The 19,924-nt window shown below is 35.2% G+C and overlaps 1 protein-coding gene and 1 long non-coding RNA gene across 2 annotated transcripts in view; both read right to left on the bottom strand.

Moving 5' to 3' along the window:
* The window catches only part of LOC111506486 (aldehyde dehydrogenase 1A1), a 32,668-nt gene extending 19,674 nt beyond the window's left edge, over positions 1 to 12,994 (bottom strand). Inside the window, exons 1-3 of the mRNA XM_074173953.1 lie at positions 12,836 to 12,994; positions 12,342 to 12,548; positions 2,344 to 2,509 (exon numbers count right to left, since the gene is read on the bottom strand). Of these exons, the coding sequence (XP_074030054.1) occupies positions 2,344 to 2,509; positions 12,342 to 12,548; positions 12,836 to 12,871 (409 nt within the window). The 5' untranslated portion in view covers positions 12,872 to 12,994. The remainder of the gene's footprint in view (positions 1 to 2,343; positions 2,510 to 12,341; positions 12,549 to 12,835) is intronic.
* A 413-nt stretch (positions 12,995 to 13,407) lies between these two features.
* Positions 13,408 to 19,338, bottom strand: LOC141481782 (uncharacterized). Its single transcript, XR_012465173.1, has 3 exons — positions 16,698 to 19,338; positions 16,467 to 16,526; positions 13,408 to 16,362 (listed from the first exon to the last, which is right to left on the bottom strand). It is a non-coding gene; the product is annotated as an uncharacterized lncRNA (long non-coding RNA).
* Positions 19,339 to 19,924: the final 586 nt, after the last annotated feature.

Below are 19,924 nucleotides of genomic sequence, written 5' to 3'. Positions count from 1 at the left end.
AAGATGTGTATCCGCCGCCGATGTCCTGGAATCCAAATGGAATAACGAAACAAGTGTGCTCTCGTTAGCAAAGCAATATATTGGAGTCTTGTTTTTTTCCCATAAGTCGTTGATATGCAATAGAAAGAGGGTTAGAGACAATATAGATCCTTTGGAAGCTGAAGAGCTATACACAGACATGATCCGACAAGCCATAGCTTCGAAGTTTGGCCAGCAAAGCCTCATGCCACATACGGTCAAAGGCTTTAGAAGTATCGAGTGCAGCAGCTCTTGACTCTCCATGTTTCTCGATTGCGTTATTCCAAATATGGGTGACATACGATAGAAGGTCGCCTATTGATCTTTGTTTCCGAAAGCCATATTGATGATCGCTTAAGATGTTGAAGCCTTCCAAATATTTGAGGATATGGTGGTTTACGGCTTTCTCCATGAGTTTTGATATCACTGATAGCAAAGCGATTGGTCTATAGTTATTTGGAAGATTTTTCTTGCCCTTTTTGGTAATAGGCTGAATGCGAGCAATTTTCCAACAAGAAGGAAAAATCTATTTTTTGAAAAGTCTGCAGAATACTGGTGCGAGTTCATTCGCGCACTTTTTAAGTACGATGACGGGCACTTTCATCAGGACCAGTTGCCTTGTTGATATTGAGCTGTTTCAGAATTCGCCTGACTAGACGTTGTCGAAAAGTAATTTCCGGCATTGTGGATTCTAGTTTCGAAATGGTGTGTGGTACCTTTCCCAGAAAATCTACTGTGGAGTGGGACGCAAATTGTTCAGCTAGTAGATTTGCCTATTTTATGACGTTTGTTGCAATTGAACTATCTGCTTGGGTTGGTGGTGGAATTGTGAATTTTATAAAGTTTTCATCAACAGCTTCAGCTACCGACCAGAAGAATCTAGAATGTTGGAATTGGAAATCAGATTATCCCTTATTCTCTGATTGTGAATTTTTTGCTTTCATTTATCCTAAGTTTGCAGCTGTTGCGAGCATTAACAAACTTAGTTCGATTTTCGGAACTGGGATTTTTGCGCTACCGCCGGTAGGCATGATTTTTGGAGGCGACAGCTTGCTCGTAATTTCTGTTGAACCAAGGTTTCCCGTTAGAAGTTCTTTTCATTGAAAAAGGAATATATGCAACCCTGGATGATAGAATAACTTCCGTGACTTCAGAAGACCAACTAGATGGATCATTAGAGCTGAAACAAACATCTAGCAAGGGGAATTTTCGGAAATGATGTTGAAAATCCTTCCACTCAGCAGATCCGTAATACCAAACTTTGCGCCCGAGATTGGTCCCCAACAATTATCGGCAGTTCACTCAACACTAAAATGAGTTTGTGAATAGAAGATCCCAATGGATACCTTACGGTCATGGTCAGGAATCTTGGTTGGCTCATTTATAATCTGAGTAAGTCCGCTGCTTATTGCAAAAGCCTCAGCTTCGCGACATTGTTTGTCGTTGATATTCGAAAATTTGAGCCATTCGATATTGTGGACATTGAAGTCACCGAATATGGAAATTTCGGCACTGAGATGATTGATTTGCAGAAAGTCAATGGGTTCGAAAGTGAAGAGAATAGTGCCCTATATTGTGTTTCGCTTGGTGATCTGTAAACGAAGCATATGAATTCAGTGATCTTCTGTGATATAATTTTGAACCACATAAAATCAAAGTTTCGGAGTTCCAGCATTTCCTCTCGTTGACAAGTGAGATCGCTTCGGATGAAAAGAGATATTCCAAAGTTACGTCTGTATCGGAAATAAAGAAAATTGACGGGGTTTGTTGAAGCACTGACTTTGCTTTTTGTGAGTGCAATATGAGGACTATTTGTTTGCAGATATGTTTGTGCACTGAGTTTATATTTGAGTTGAGTCCTCTGATGTTACAGAAAACGATTTTGAAGTTGCTAGTGGGACTCTTAGCAACTGCAGTTTTCATGCTATTTTTCTGTGGACTGATGTTAGGAAGACCCTGTTAACTGCCAGACATAGTGGTTTTCGAATAACTTCTGCAGGATGATACCCACGAATCAACCCTCACTTGGAGATCCGATTGGGGAACTATTTCACCTCCGGAGTATTTTGATCCTAGAAGCGCCATCATGAAATTTTTACTTATATTCCCACCCTTGAAACCGAAAACAGTGGTATAGCAACGAAAGGTTAGTCCAAAGGTTAGCCCGGTGAAATACCATCACAACGGCCTAAGTCGTTGTGATGGTATTTCACCGGGAGATGCCGGGTGTCCCACCCGGCATCTCCCAGCATCTACCATCTGAATCCACAATATTAAATTGATAATGAAATGTTGGTGAAAGAGATAAATGTCCTATATTCTTACCTGCAGGAATGGTATTTCCATGAATTTTGTCACAATATCCAGCATAATATCTTAAAACGTTTGCGGCTCCATATATTTCACGAACAGCATTTGAATATATTTTACCGCAATTCAAACTTTCCAACCCTCCAATTTCCTTTGCATTCCTGTCCATAAGGTCAGCTAACTATAATATAAACAGATTATTAAGAATTTCATTTCATCGGTACCGAAATAAATATTTCAAAATCTACAATGGATTCTTGGATATAATATTCAAAAAATTATAGAGAAATCTAAAGTAAATGGAACTTCAAACGTTCCAGCCAGTCTCTATATACCTACACAGTAGGTTTAATGGACTGACACCTATCAGAAAACAACTACTCCCCTGGCTAATACCACGAAGGGCGTTGGATTATATCCGACAGGCGTCAGTGGAGGAATTTTCACAGAAAATGTCCTGCATATGCAATTGGCAATACAACTGAAAGAGTTGACCTTCAATTATGGAACGGGCACACTTGCAGACCGGTTTCGGGCTTATTAGCCACTCATCAGTGCAAGATAGTGACCATCATCGACCTGAAGTCAATGATATTCCACAATTGAAAATCGGAAATCTCTCAGAGTATTTCATTCCTCTTCCGAAGTTGGAGCGAACATCGCAAATGTCACTCCATCTCGTGGACGAGGTACTAACCAACTGCATATCCGTAATTTGCCCGATTCCTCTGAATAAGGAAAAAAACTTTCTTATTAGTCAGTGGGCTATGCTTGAAGACTGGCCGTAAACAAATCTAAAGTAAATGGAACTTCAAACGTTCCAGCCAGTCTCTATATACCTACAATGTAGGTTTAATGGACTGACACCTATCAGAAAACAACTACTCCCCTGGCTAATACCACGAAGGGCGTTGGATTATATCCGACAGGCGTCAGTGCAGGAATTTTCACAGAAAATGTCCTGCATATGCAATTGGCAATACAACTGAAAGAGTCGACAAGTGTGCCCGTTCCATAATTGAAGGTCGACTCTTTCAGTTGTATTGCCAATTGCATATGCAGGACATTTTCTGTGAAAATTCCTGCACTGACGCCTGTCGGATATAATCCAACGCCCTTCGTGGTATTAGCCAGGGGAGTAGTTGTTTTCTGATAGGTGTCAGTCCATTAAACCTACTGTGTAGGTATATAGAGACTGGCTGGAACGTTTGAAGTTCCATTTACTTTAGATTTGTTTACGGCCAGTCTTCAAGCATAGCCCACTGACTAATAAGAAAATTATAGGGAAGTTTAAACAAACTCAATGCCCAATTTCATTAGTAACATCTAGCCCACTTTTATTTCATTATACTAAATACATCCTATATTAGGTGACCGAAAATAATGAGAAGGAAAAAAAATATTCGATGTGCGTATCAATATTTCAATTGGTCTGGTATGGTGTAGAAAATATTGAATTACACAATTTTTCAAGATTAGAATTTTTCACAAGCAAAAAAACAGCTTGTAAAAAGTTAAAAACATTGAACTTTTGATCGAAGAAATTTATTGAGAAGACAACCTTGCAATTTTTCATATTTAGGTATACGGTCACCTCAACATGATCGTAAATGAACTACGTATTATACTAACTTACTTATTTTTTATAATAATCTCAGGAGCTAATGAGTCCATATTTGCATATGACGGATCTGCTATATAATCAGCGTTATACTTTCGGACTAAAATATTGCATATTTTATTTCAAGATTTTTTCATGTTAATTTCGTTTCCCTTAACACGTTATTTATTTTTATTGATAAATGTTTAAAAGCCAAAGTATTTTACGTAAATTTCCATTCAGTATAGATGAAATAATGCTTGGACATAGCTAAATGAGTAAAATAATGGTACAAACTACAAACTTTGAACAGTGTGCCGTGTGCCTTCGCCACTATTAATGTCTATTGTATTGTTCATTGTTGTCAGTTGTCAGAATGACATTTCGAATACTTTATGCCTTGATTCTGTAGTTTTCTTAGTGAGATGCCGCATTTGATCGAATTAGTGTATATTAAAATTGTTACTTTAGTTAATGGGGGATGCAAACAAAAAGATATTGTGCATATCCATCAATCCACTCTTCTCGTATCATGAAGCGATACAATGAGACTGGGGAGTAAAAAAAGCGGCCTGGCCAAGAATGTAAGAGATGTACAATGCCAAGAGATGACCAATATTTGAAAATTCTATCTTTGCAAAATCGCACGCTTACAGCTCCGCATCTCAGAAATAATTTACTGAGCACACGACAAGTTAACATAAGTATCAATACAGTAATAAGAAGACTCAAAGAAGTTGTTTTAAATCCAAAACGACCTGCCAGAGTTCCTAGGCTTCTCCCACGTCACAAATCTAAATGGGAACTAATTGCGATAGCCCATGTCAATTGGAATGAACAAAATAGGGGAAAATTTATTTTCACAGATGAAACAAGAATACAGTTATGGAAACCAGATGGACGTGGTGGAGTAGGTATACAGAAGATCTGGAGGACGTTTCGCAGAATGTAATTCTGTACATAGGATTAACGTGGTTTCTGTCAAAGAGACGCTCATCAAGCTCAATTGTTTCAATTGGAGGTATACTGGGACATAAATAAGTTTCTGGTACAGAGTTGTAGGACCATCCTTCATAATCTCGTAGGTTTCTAAATTGAGAAAATCTAGAGGTTTACTAACGTATTCGTTTTTGTCTAAAGCAATAACAGTTCTTCAGTTTGTTCTCGTGAATAACAGTTCGACCTTTGCCTGGTCTCGTGAATATAACGGCATTATCATTGGCTTTCTGTTTAATTGATTTTGCAATTGTCATTTCATTATTGGAATGGATTTGATCAATAGGTTCAGACTTCAATATATTTGCAGCCACGACTATGAAATATTACATTTTGGTGAGAAGGGTTTGAAACTCAATGTTTCGAAATGCTTGGAAGTGAATAGATTTTAGAATTCTGAAAATTCACTTATGACTAAATAGAATTGGTTTCTTTTCTTCTTCTGAATCTGTTTTCTAAAGTGAGAGATGTTAATCAGTTTATTACATGCCCAGTTAATTTTCTTCAATGATGTTTAAATTTTTAACTAGTTTTTATCTAACCTCAGAATAAATTATGAATCTTTAAGTGGGTGGAAGATTATATGATATAAGGCACTTATTAGGCAGGATTTAGTAGTATGGAAACTCTTGAGGAAGCTATTGTATAGCAAAATATGTGTTGCGGTTTTTTATACCGTTCAGTGAAAATCTCACATATGGAGTTTTACTTGAATATTCTCAGCTGAATGCATTGATATACGAATGAAGTTTAAATTAATTTTATTAAAGACACAAATCTTAATAGCATAACTGCCAGTTTTATGGCTGTCATTTTTTTCGTTGTTCAGAAGAAGAGTTTTATCACTTCGAAACTCTGGGCGAAAAAGGCTTCAAAAAGTCAGTTTAGTCTAGACGTCGGCGAGTGGAAAAAGAAAGAGAAACGAAGATAACGATTTAGAAGTTTTCCGCTATCTATATCAATACATTTCTGACCTCATCGTTTTATTTTTTTGTATTTGTACTTGGAGCGTGAGCTCTTAGTAACACTAATATAGTATTTTTCCTTTTCAAATATTATTTATCATCTTTTTCAAATGTTTGAATTTTGAGGTAGCTAACTGCATATCCAGTATTTACCATTTCAGCTTTTTTTCCAACGGTAATATTCAACCAAGATATGATTTCACTAAAAGAAACGTCATTTAAATTGAGTCAATTTTGCAGAGGAGAAATATAAAATCGCTCACGAAACTATCACAAAAGATACGAAAGTGAAACTTTTTTAAAATGTCATAAATTTCAGGTGGCAGAATAAAAAGACACTCTATAGTTTAACGGTGTTGATGAGATTAAAAACTGTATTTCGGTGGGGGTCTTGAATGACTTTTTTGTTGAAAATGATTCAGAAAAATGTGTTCTGCAATGCAGTTAGAATATACTAATATTTTTTAAAACATTTCATTGGAGCTATATGAGACACTGTGGAAGGCCTGTATTTATTAAAGATTTAACGAACTCTATTTAGACAAGTTCAATAACGATTTATCTTTAACGATAACGGACGCTAAGCCATGCTTATGACTTTCACTCAGAAACCATTGTTTTTGTATGTTTTTTATGAGCTTATATTTAGCTTACAATGGTTTCAAGTATGCATGTATATATGCATGTTAGTTCAAGTCAAATCTTGAACGTGAATTTTAAAGCAGTTTTCCTAAACCGTTTGTGCTGAAATTTTGCATGGAAGTTTAGGGTGCATATACGCATATTTGACGTCATTCTGCAACAAATATGGCGTTTGTTTTTATGAAATACTTGGGTATCAAATGAAAAAGTTTGCTGAAAAGAAGTTCGCCATAGATTGCGGACTAGTTTTTGGAAAGACTACGATAAATACCATGACGTTACTATGAATTCAATATGGCGAACCGCCTAAAATGAAAATTTTTATGCACACCCATCAAATGAAATATTCATTCTAAATTCATAATGGCGGACTAGTTTTTTTATGCACCCTCATAATGTCGGTATCAAATGGAAGCGTTCACTGAAAATGAAATAAAATGAAGTCACTAAAAATATTACATAATGGACAAGATGGTCATTGTCCATCTTGTCCATTATGTGAAATGGGTAGCTAATGGAAGGATTTGATTTAAAGAATACCAAAAATAACAGGGCGCCACTCTCAATCCAATATTACAGCGGACTAAGTATTTTCATACTCCCAACGACAAATGTATTAAATGAAAGGGTTGGAAGAAAAGTATACAAAAGCAATTACAAATCCAACATGTATAATGGTCTCCCAAAGATAGTGGATTATTTTTCAATGAACCCTCATGATATGAATATCCCATCAAAGGGTTCAAGAGAAAAAACAATAATGGCGGAAAACAAGATGACCCACATAAGGAATTTTAAATAGTTATAACTCGACAATGGTTAGAGATAGCTTGGTGGTGCTCAAATTCATGTTGTGAAGATCAACCGTGCTTTCAATGACGCATTGAATGAAATGAACATACTTAGGAACATGATATAAAAGCTTGTCAAGAGAGTTTTACCTATGTAGATAAACAAGAATACAATATGTAACCAAATTTCGACATTACATAATTCTGATATTTTTTAAATAGGTAGGTCTCGCGACAAGATTTTATATCATATAAATTGTGTGATTTCATAAATTGGTTGATTTGATTTAATTAAAAATAAATAATTTTTTGATCCTGTCAAGAAAAGATTGATCTTAAAAGTATTTTTCAATATGAATTTATGTAGAATAAACATAAAAAAATCGTTGCTCGTTGCTCTCAAATGAAATGTTAAGAGTCGTTCCGAATATTTGTACTCAACCTCTTGAACTCTTTAGAAATCTTCGCATTAATATTCAGTTTTCTTGGTACCGAAGCAAATGTTGGAAAATTCATTGGGAAAATGAATCGAATGGCACATGTTTCGGCCACAGGAATTGTAGCAGGTTGGTTAGCGCTTGGTGGTTCAAGCCCGACGGTCGAAAAATCGCTTTTAACCGTGTATCTTCCAACCCGTACTATGAATCACACGTCATAAGGGAATATCCCGTTAATCCTTGGCTAGCACAAGCTTCAACTTCTGAATGTTGTCGTTTGATGAGTGATTAACAGGGAAACATTTTTTGTTTCAGATATCAGGGTTATCATTCACATCATGTACATTCCCAAGTGGAAAGATAACATGCAAAGAGGCTGGGTTACTTTTACTGTGGTGGTATTCTAGCACTTAAAACAAATCCAACCCTTCATCATTTTCTTTCAATTTGATACCTATAGAAAATAATTATTGATGATGTTTCTATATCTGAGTTGCTGACTCATTATTAATCAAAGACGTTTTCCATCGCGTATGCCAAAGTATTACTTTTATAGGCGAATTTTTGATACCTCAGACTAAAATTCTTGCAATTTTCGTAGGCAACTGTATTTTTCGTAGTTTATCTATCACAAACATATAAAAAAATTAATTTTGTCTCGCTATAATATTAATGCAGAGTCTATGACATTTGGCGTTTTATAATTCAATTTTTGAATTCTAGAATCATTTCCAGAACTACGATTATTAAAAAAAAATGTGTGAAATTAATTTCATTTAATCAATTTGTGTATAATTTAAAATTACTTTTCATTTGATGTATTACAAGAACTGAAAATTAATCTAACATTCTGAAATGAGAAAAATACATGGTATGTACATTACATATGACACTAGAAAAATTGTTATGGCCATTAACCCATAACAGACTGGCGTTACCATATGGCAATGCTTATCTACCTGACATCAATACTGTTTTTTGAAAAGAACATAATCAATTTTTACAGTTTTCTGCTATGGTGCAGTTCACGAATTGTTTACGTTACTTCTAAATAGTGTGATTGAATATTCTAGCGTGTTATATTTGCTGACTGCAAAATGGATATAAACTTCATGTAGGTACAACAAAATATCTTCTGTTATGGTCTATAGTAGCATGCAAATCTAAATAAATGATGATTTTCCATACAAATAGCACTTTTGACTGAAATAATCCGCTAATTAGATATTTAATTGATTCCTAACCTCAGAATTGCCATATGGCAATGCTAGGCTTCACAGGCTGCATGTTTATATGATGTTCCTTTTTGTTGTTAGAGATGGGTTAACTCTGGAAGAAGCATTGCAAATGGCTTATTCAGACGACCTCGATGTTCGAAACATCTTTATAGAACCGCCAGATGTGAATGAATTGACTGATGAAGATTCTGGCGAGGAGGATGAAGGAGGGCTTGTTGACATTTTGTCAAGAAATCAACTGAAGGCATCCGCTCAGTTAGAAGTTTTTCAAAACGATTCCCTCGAAGATGACGAACCAGTTACTCTCGACGAACATAATGAGGGGATGCGCGAAAATTTTGTAGAAGGAAACAATCGAGAAGAAACTGTTTTCGCGCAAGCAGAAAAAATTGATTATGACAAAATTGAATGGATCGAAGGTGATCTTATAATGACGGCGAAAGAATTTTCTAAGGGAAATTATGAGAGTTTCAAAACTTTCACGCCTGTCGAAATGTTCGAACTGTTCTTTGATGACGACATGATTGATTTTTTCTTGGAAGAGACGTCAAGATATGCCCTTTTCGAAAATCATCCCAATCCCCAAATAACTCGAGAGGAAATGCGGTGTTTTCTCGCAATCCTAATATTGTCTGGATATAACTGGATGCCAGGCAAAAAATTATTTTGGGATACTGCTGGAGATTTGGGCAACCAATTGGTTATAGAGGCAATGAGAAGAGATCGGTTTTTGACAATTTGGAAATATTTCCATTTAGCAAATAATAATGATATCGATCAATTCGATAAGTACTACAAATTGCGACCACTCGTAGAAAAATTGCAAGCCAAATTTATGAAATATTACGTACCCGAGAGAGATTTGAATTACGATGAATCCATGGTAAAATATTTTGGTAGGCATTCATGTAAACAATTTATAAAGGGAAAACTAATACGTTTTGGGTACAAGGTTTGGTGTATCAATGGTACAAGCGGATATCTTGCGAATTTCATGTATATCAAGGAAAGGATCCAAAATATAATGACAATTATAATGCGGTGTTTGGAACTTCTTCTGCACCATTTGTCACATTATTGAACGAGATGCCTGAGGAGAAACGAAATCTACGATATTCTCTATTTTGTGATAACCTCTTCACTAGTTTCCATCTATTGACTCACCTCAAACAAATGGGATATGATGCAACAGGCACAATTAGAGAAAACCGTATCCCAAAAAGCTGTCCTCTAATTTCGAAAAAAGCTATGAAAAAGAAGAACAGGGGAGAAGTCGGTTATGTATTGGATAAGTAAATGGAATTATATTGGTGAGGTGGGTTGATAACAATGTGGTAACTGTTGCATCTACTTCTGATGGAGTATCTCCAATGGGCAGCGTCAAACGATATTCCAAGGTAGAAAAGAAAAACATCAACATCCGAAGACCTTGTGTGATTGGAAAATACAATTCATCAATGGGTGGCACAGACTTGATGGATGAGAACATTTCCCGTTATAGAATTGGATTACGATCAAAAAAATGGTGGTGGTGTCTCTTCACCTGGTTAATAGATGCTACTTTACAAAACGCTTGGATTTTACACAAGAAAGCAGGAAATAATTTGACTCAACTGCAATTCAGGAGAGAGATTGTCAAAGCATACCTCATAAAATATCGCAATCCTCGGAAACCTGGTGGCAGGCCATCAAGCAGTGCATCAAGTAGATCTGTTAGCCGTATTTCTGATGACATAAGATTTGATAATGTGGGACATTATCTGACTTCTGTACCAAATAACAAGAAAAAAAATTGTGCTGGTGAACAATGCAAGTCAATTATGAGAACAATGTGTATCAAATGTGGCGTAGGGCTTTGCCTAAAATGCAATTTATTGTTCCATACCCGTTTGTAAATCTTCCTGACAATTCTGACATTTTTTCAATAAAAACATTTCATTCAAGTCGTTATTTTACTAATTCTGCACCAGAAGACCACATCCACTCATTGCAATGCCTAGCATTGCCATATGGCAACCAGCAATATTTTGAAGAAAAATGCATATTTCAATAATTGGTTGTTATTTTCTTGATCACTAGAATTAATTGAAGCACTTTCACTTGAAATTATCATTTTTTTGAAAAAACAAGAAAACTCCGTCCCTGATGGGTTAACAATACAGGCTAGACTTTCCATCTTAGATTTTTTAAGTTGTTCATTCATTGTTGTAAAACTTCGAATAAAATCAGATCGAACTCGAATTTTCAGCCATAAAATATGACTGGTACATTTTGAAGACGATACACAAACATGACGTCTTCCAATAGGGAATTCCGTCATATTGAGAGGGCTATTCGCAAGGGCTAAATTTGAGCCCATTTGTTCAGTAAATGATCGACCAACACCCGTACATCGATAAAACGCAAGATCTACAGAAAACATTTCCGCTGTCTGTGAGACTGTGCAGGAGAATCCGAGGCAGTCAATTTTGCGCGTCGCTCACAAGGTTTTGGCCTTTCGCAGACCCATACAACATTCAACTGACCCAGGAACTGAAGGTAAACGACCATAAACAACGATGTGTGTTCGCTGAATGGGCTCTGGAGCAGTTGGAAACTGACCCTAATTTTCATCTAAAAATCATCTTCAGCGATGAGGCCCATTTCTGGATGAATTGGTACGTGAACAAACAAAATTGTAAAAGTTGGGGCGACACCAATCCACATGAGTCTATATTCCTTCGAGAAAGACGTTGACCAGGCCGTCATTGTCAACGGCGAGCACTATAGGTCAATGATTACCAATTTCTTTTGGTCTGAATTGGATGATCTGGAACCCAACGACATGTAGGTTAAACAGGACGGAACTAAATACTACACAGCTCATGCCACATTGGATATTCTGCACGAGCGATTTGAGGCATGGTCATCTCGCGTGATGGTGATGTAAACTGGCCACCGAGATTGTACGATTTGACCCCGTTAGACTTTTTCTTGTGGGGTTTTCTTAAGTCGCAGGTGTGCTTTATGTTAATAAGCCACAAACCACTGAGGTCCTCAAAGCCAACATAACCCATGCCATCTATCAAATTCAGCCTGATTTATGCGCCTGAGTAATGGAAAATTGAAAGTTTCGCATACGCTCCGACGCCGTGTCGAACATTTTAACGATGTTATATTCCACACATAATCGCATCAATAGGTATTTCAAACGAATGAAAAAAAATTGATATCTCTCACACACACATTGTTTTGTTTAAATTTAAATATTTACATATAGGAAGCGCCTAATGAAAGATCCTATTTGAATAAATTCGATAGACACTCTTCAAAACTGAAAAAAGGAAAAATACTTCTCAACACACCTTATTAATCAGTTTTCCTCTCTGCGAAGCATCCATGGACCTCCATTCTGAACCTCTTAAAAAAGCAGCTTTAGCGGCTGCAACTGCTTTGTCTACATCTGCCTTGTCAGCTTCAGCAATTTCGGCAATGATTTTTTCAGTGGAAGGATTGATTACTTTGAATGTCTTGTTACTCACGGCATCAACGAATTCGTTATTGATAAATAACTGAAAAATAAAAAACCTAACTATTTGCATATAGGCAATATATAACTCAAAAACTCGTACTCAACAATGAAGCATTTTATGTTTCCTTAGAATTTGCAGAGCTAATAGATATTTTGTATAAGTATGGTAAAAGTAAAAAAAAAGTTTTCAGTTCCATAATACAGAAATTTACTTGTTGCGTATTTGTAAAACTGTGTTGTGAAAATCTCACAATAAAGTGTTCATTGAGTTAATAATTTTATCTATATATTATAGCATGAAATTGGTGAAAAAGTTAACTTTCTTACCTTGTTGTATTTCACTTCTATGATTCCAGGGTCCATGTTCAAAGTCAAAGTTGATCTCCAAGGAATAGGATTCAAGTTAATGTTTTAATATGTTTTATATATCAGTGGTATCAGTGTTATATATCAGTGGTATTATTCAAGTAACAAGTAACGAATAATCTTATCTTAATACGAAGATACTTTTATTTCGTCGTCTGTTGAACTCGGAATATTTGATAAAGCAGACCCGGATGAGTTGCGTTTGTTATTGTTGAAAGCGTTTTGTGTAGGTACAGATAATGAACCTCAGAAATTCTGCAGAAATATGATTTCCCATTTAAATATGAACTCTCAAAAACCTATAAATTTGATTATCGTTCATATATACGAGAAAATTACGTAAAACGCATAAACTCGAAAAGCTCAGAAACGTTGTATCGAGTGGAATTTTGAGCGCAAAAGCATAGAATTAGCGGGAAGTTACAGGGATGGCCTTTAGGGTCAACCGTTTTCCAATTTTTTTTTCTGCTGACATGATTATATTTCTTGAATAAAAATCTTCTTTTTCTGAAATAGATCATAAATTAAATAAATAAATTAGAAATATTTATTTAAAAACTATTAAAATCAGTAGGCATTGAAATTCTATTGCGAATACTGTGAGTTACAACAGTGTTTCTCAATCTGTGGTCGCGACCCCTAGGAGGGTCACCGTCCTCGGCCATCCCAGTGCAAAGGGCCTCGCCCTTCAATGTCGAAAATCTTTTTTAAAAGATGGAAAATCCAAAGTACACACCATGAGCATTTCTATATGAATAATATATTAGAAAATTGTCAACTTAAAAATATTCCACTCTTCGGCGCACGAAAGCATATGAATGAAAAATTCGTGAATATACAGTGCATTCTATTTAAAACGAGCCCCCTTGAATGACTTTTGGTACAATGTCTTTCAGGAAAAATAAAAAAACACGCCAACAATAGTATACAGGGGGACACAGTTTGGCATATTCACATTTGATGTTACTTTCCCTATCGTACCCCCAGAGCATGTCATCATTTTTTTTTTAATTGGATCACCCTATATTGTTTCGCAGTATCAGATGCTCCATGATGAGCAGATTTCAATAAAGTATAATACATATCAATGGTCTGAAGCTTATGGTTCGGGAGCCACAAATTATTCGAGTTGAAAACGAGCCACCCTGAATCATCATATTCGTCAAGCTTGTTAAAGCAAATAGCTCCCAACCAGCAATATTGTTTTATAATTTCATGGTGCTGCAACCGTTTTATTTTGTTGTTATTTTATAATTACCTCCAAAATGCTAATTGATTATATTATACGAGCCGTGAACATAACACAGTTGTGAGCAATAAAAGTATATTATAAATTTGTCATAGAAACGTTTATAAAATAAAATTGAAAATCCGTTATAAAATAGTCACGAAATTATCACAGAAACGTTTTTACAATTAACTTATAAAACACATTCTATGAAAGTAAATTGTTTTGTAGCAGTTTTATAGCACTTTCCTGTGAGATTTTTATGCTCTTTATAAAACTATTTCAAGATTATTTTATAACTGCTTCCTGTAGCTTTAATGAAATTATTTTATTGGAATGCTTTCAAACACAACTTTGTTTTCATTACCATATTGTCGCTTTATTAATAATTTCCCAACTATTTTATAGTATGGTATATTTACTACAATTCCATAACAATAAAATAACTGTTATAAAATAAAATTGCTTCCGCTAATATATATTTTCTGTCGCCAAGAATGAAATGAAGCATTTAATAAGAACCAGCTGACATTGATTTTAGATGTCGTGTGAAGTATAATTTGTCAGTTTTATTTGACTAGCGTCCTATTAACTATATACCTAATAACGTCGTGTCATATTGGTCATTAAAAAAAAATAAGAAAAGTGGTTCGTTTTAGACGAAGACCCACGTAACCTAGTGCTTCAATTTTGTTTTTGCTAAAATCAGGAAAAGTTTATCGATGAATAAAATCCGTCGATTTAAGTAGAGCACCGTGTTTATATACACTAAAATCACACCGATGTCCCAGTCAGCACACGCGAAACAGCGCGAAAGGTGTGGATGGGTCCCGAAATCCGCAGAGAGATCCGGAACGTTCGTTGACGATATAAAAAGGTCGCTCTCCGTTCCAAGGAGTAGTGAATCGTGCGTTTAAAGAAAGGAATCTAAGTGTCGTATATAAATTAGTTGTGATAGTGAAATATTGTTAAAAATAAATTTGATTAAGACAGTTAATTCTTTAATTCGTTACAATACGTTAAAACTCTTGCTATAGATATCAAATTATATTCCAGAACGACGTCATTTTAAAATGATAGCAATTTAGAATACTGATATTAGATGAGTTGAAAATATGAAATACTGCACATAAAGTGATACTTACAGATGAAAAGTAAATAGATATTATAAGATTATATTATTTAGAACAAACAGAATTAATTTGCGACAAGAAAATTAATGCATCGACAGAGTGAATTTTTGTATAATTGATAATTTTTTAAAAATTTCAATAAAAGATTGGCGCGCTTAAATTTTGCTAATAATATGCTATATATTTGTCAATAAAATTTCATTCGCAGGTAAAATATTAATCTTTGCAGCAAAAACAATGTCTTTAACAGTTTTATATGTCCCCTACCGTTCTGTTTGTTGGTTTTTAGTTGGTGACATATCTATTATATTTTCCTAGTGTCCAATACAAAATTACTTCTTGCGCATTTAAGGAAACATTTTGAATACTTTTTTATTTTATTCTTATCATTTTAGGCTGCATTATATTTTAAAAAGCTTACTTGGAATTACTAAAAAACTGTTATAAAATTGTATTTCAGTTATTTTATTTACGAATAGTGTTGGAAAATTTGTATAGTAACTGCCGAAAGTAACTGTTTTGTAGTGTTTGTGAAAGGCCTTACAAAATATTAATAAAGACTATAATGTTTTATAAAACGGTACCAATTTCCTATTTATAGCTGTTTTATAAACATATTGAAAACATTTCTGGGAGAAGTACAGTTTTTTAATTTGTTTCTCCGAAACGTTTTCACAACCAATATAAAATTGCTAGTTGGGCTCAAATTTGCTCATAATTGATGTATTAATGTTGGGCGATTTCCTTGCAACAAATAAAGAATTTTGCTCGTCTGAGTTTAGAAACGTAAAGACTTCCTTGTAAGTAAATTTTGTATTTATCTTTACCCTAGATACAACCAATTTATATATAATCAAACTCGTTTTGAACTTATGCGAGTTCTCATAAGTAAGTTAGTACCTGAACTACCGAATGCAATTTCTTCGAAACTTGATGTTCTGTAACTATACATTTATCTTCGAATTCCTTTTTACACTCTTCAAGAATCATCATTTATTGCTTCTTAGCTATATAGGGTCGCTCTTTTGTGTCAGACGTTCGTGGTTTCCTGTCTGGTGGGCCTATACATTTATGGGGCATATATCTTGGTTTTATACGTACTTGTGATACTGACCCCATCACATGATCTGTTTAAAATCAGATTTTTCGTTAATCACCTGTCGCCCCCATACGAACGACAACTCTCAGAAGTTGAGAAATTTGTGCGAGCTAAGGACTAACGAGGTCTTACCTTTTAACGTGTGATTCCTAACACATGATACTCCATATAATTTTCCATATCATTTGGTAACTGCAAAAAGAAAAGTAAACGAATAAAATTGATAATGAGAATCATAACCAAGATCAATACAAACGTAACCCCAATAAAGTAGTCATTCCATATCCTCAATATTTCAACTATTTTACCTCAAACAAACGTTTCAAGTTTAATACCTATCAATAAATATGGTAACATACTCACATCAAAGTGGTCTTCACAAAAATAAAGTGGCGAATTCGTGACAACGTCGTTCGGGTTTCGCCGTGCGAGCTTAATCCCTTTGTTGGGTGTTTTTATTAACGTGTTTTTACAATGCGGTATTGTCTATCCATTCCCAATTGGAACGGCAATAAAAATAAGAGCGCTACGAGTGCTTTTATGTTCAAAGCGTTCCTGGTCCAGTCATAAACATTTCTGCCCTGTGGCTCCTAGTCACCCAGATAGTTAGTAAACGTGCTATCAAATGTAGTTGAGGAATAAAGGCTTGGCTAGCTGGACTGGCTGAATACTAATTATTTGGCCGTTTCACAATATTTCTTTATCAGTGTCGTGTATTCGTGGGGTTAGGTGAGGTAGTGAGTGGTTTTGCAAACCGATTTTTGAAAACTTTTTCTAGAGATCAATTACCCTAACAGCAAAGTGATATTTTTGCACTCGACGCGCGTTTCGCTAACAAGGTTAGCATCTTCAGGAGAAGCAAATTGATACTGAATCTAAAGACAAGGGTTAGCTGTTTATATACCTAAAGTTTTTTGGTCCGATGTGGACTTTGTTTGTTAAATGATGATTATCCTAATTGATTTTTCGGTTAGTGGAACCACTACCTGCAAATTAATTTGTGAACGATAGATTAAAAAACGGACAACTATTAATGCTTTATGATCGCCCTCAACTTCTAAATACTTATTCAAATCCATAAGTAAAATAGATGAATTTTTCGAAGGTAAAAACTAGAGTCAGAAGTGTGTGTGCTCATTTCTTTTCGAGGCGAAAGCTACAGGATGACCTGTTTGTAGGAAACCACACCCTAAACCTTTACTTGTATGACAAAAGGTAAATTTGGGTAAAGAATTTTTAGAGTAGGTGATTTTGAATTAATCGCTTTCAATGAATGTTGTTGTTTTCAATGCATGCTGATTCTCTTAGTTGAATTTCTTGAAATCCTAGTCAGTTCTGAAAAATTAGAGAAAAATTTCACAAGTCAGGAATTTTGATCGCCAATATTATCTTTACTAGGCTTTACACCTTTTGCTGACATAATTTGTCCAAGAAATTTAATTTCTTTCTATTTATATTGTTGTTTCTTGAAATTAAATTTGACATTATTTTATATTGCTCTAATCGAAACTTCTTTCGAATGTATTATCATGAGAGTTTTCATCAAAACCTGATATTTTATAGTGTCAAAATATATTTCTATCCCTGGTATATTGCGAAATATTTCAAAAACTGTTTTGGAATATTTCTGGAGTACTATACAAATCCCAAAGAGGATCTCTATTGACTCTGTATCTTCCAAAAGGTGAGGTGTATTGAATGTGCACAAGTCTGCACTCTTATCATCTAATTTTAGTTGCCAAAATCCATCTTTCATATCTGTAACAAAAAAATACTTTTCCAGTAAGTCTACTAACAATATCGTTACTTGTGGGAATAATGAAATGTTCTCTTTGTTGATTGGTTTTGGATCAATACAAAGCCTGAAGGATCTATCTGGTTTTTCTACGATTATCAAACTATTCATCCAATTGGAGGGATAACCAACTTTACTATATAATGCAAATTTTCAAATTAAATGAATAGAACATAATTCAAGAATTTTACCTCTTCCTTCAAAAACTTGTTTATATATTTCATGAATGTTTGTTGTTTTATTGTGGCAGAACATTTATTTCATTAACCTTTGTATAATTAAATTTAAATTCAGACAATCTTGAAGACCCAAAATTGGCTCGGAACTCAAGTCAACAATAAATTTGATTTGCTGGACTATATCTTTGAAATGGAATTTCAATGTAATTGCACCTAAGGGTTTGAAACGAAATGTTACCATAAAATACCTAAGTTGCAATGCAGGGCTTCAAAATTGGATTAGGAATGATTTGTTTGAGCTGTGAAATAGGTAAAATTCTACCGACACTAGCAAAATCAAGCTAAAATTTCAATTTACAATTTTCAATTGTGACTATTTCATACCATGAATTCAATAGCAGAGTCATCTTGCTCTCCTTCCTGAATGCAGTAACAAGAGTTACCCTCTTCCTAGAATAGGAAAAGAGTAACTGTCCTATCTAGTGTCATTGAGCCTCATGTAGTCTACGCAAAATCTCGTCGATCCATCTTTCTTTGTAACTAATACAACAGGTGACGACCAGGGGCTGTTTGATTCCCCGATTACTCATTCCTCCAACATGCCATCAACAATGGATGCAGCTTCGTCTTGCTTTACGAAGGGAAGAGGTCTCGGTGGATGACGTATGGGTTTGGCATCACCAGTATCGATGCGATGTTGAACTAAATCCGTTCGACCAATGATTTTGTCCTTCACAAACATATATTTCTCTTCCTCGACGAATCGGATGGCTTTGTGTTGTAATTAATTAATTTTTTTCGCTCACCATTTTGGAGAGCAATGTCAAACTTTGAGAGATATGTCATAGAGATATTGTTTCTTTTTGTAATGGAAGTAATTTTGTACTATTTTTGTACTTTTCATATATTAAATTTAAATTGAACTTCGTCGAACATTTCTACACACCCAGAACCAGTAACCAAAAATCCTGACCGATATTTTCAACACTTACATAGTTCTTCTTCAGGCAGATGGTTCCACGTCTTCTTGAAAGACTCTATGAGTTCCTTTGCGGGTTGTTGGGCACGCTGTAGAGCACGCTGGTAGAGCACGATAGGTTCGCAGGTGCCTATTACTAGCCCTTTCTTAAGAGTCACCCTATTATTATTGGGGTTGATTATTCTTACTGGAATGGTCTGATTGTTACTATTGACGAGGGATCTGGCCACGATAATTCATGTACTCAAGCCGCCAGGTCCAGCAATTTCCCCTTGAATAATTTTCTCGGTGTTCGGAAGAGATTCTGAAATCTTCCAGTATAATCACCTTGGCGATGTCATAAGGCACGAATTCGTAGGGGGACATGATGTTTAATCCCAAAATGAACTCATCGACGATGTTGGCCACTAATACCTTCGCAGTGTCCAAGCCTAAGTCTCACTTCAGCTTCTCCATAGACAGTCAATCTATCTCCAATGGCTGTTTCCAGAACAGGTACTACTAATATTTTCTACTGCTTCTGTTGGAAATTTCGACTCTCATTACTGACCTCATTGCTGCAGTATCGATGGTGAAAAGGCACTGATGATTATTCAGAGATCCGTCGATAACTAAGCTGTTACTGTTGCGTCCAATC

This window comes from Leptinotarsa decemlineata, unplaced genomic scaffold (genome assembly GCF_025532065.1).
Source record: "Leptinotarsa decemlineata unplaced genomic scaffold, Ldec_3_MD MMD2_tig00000505_RagTag_RagTag, whole genome shotgun sequence".
NCBI lineage: Eukaryota > Metazoa > Arthropoda > Insecta > Coleoptera > Chrysomelidae > Leptinotarsa > Leptinotarsa decemlineata.
Note: the sequence above shows the minus strand (reverse complement) of the source record. Positions and strands in the feature narration are given on the sequence as shown.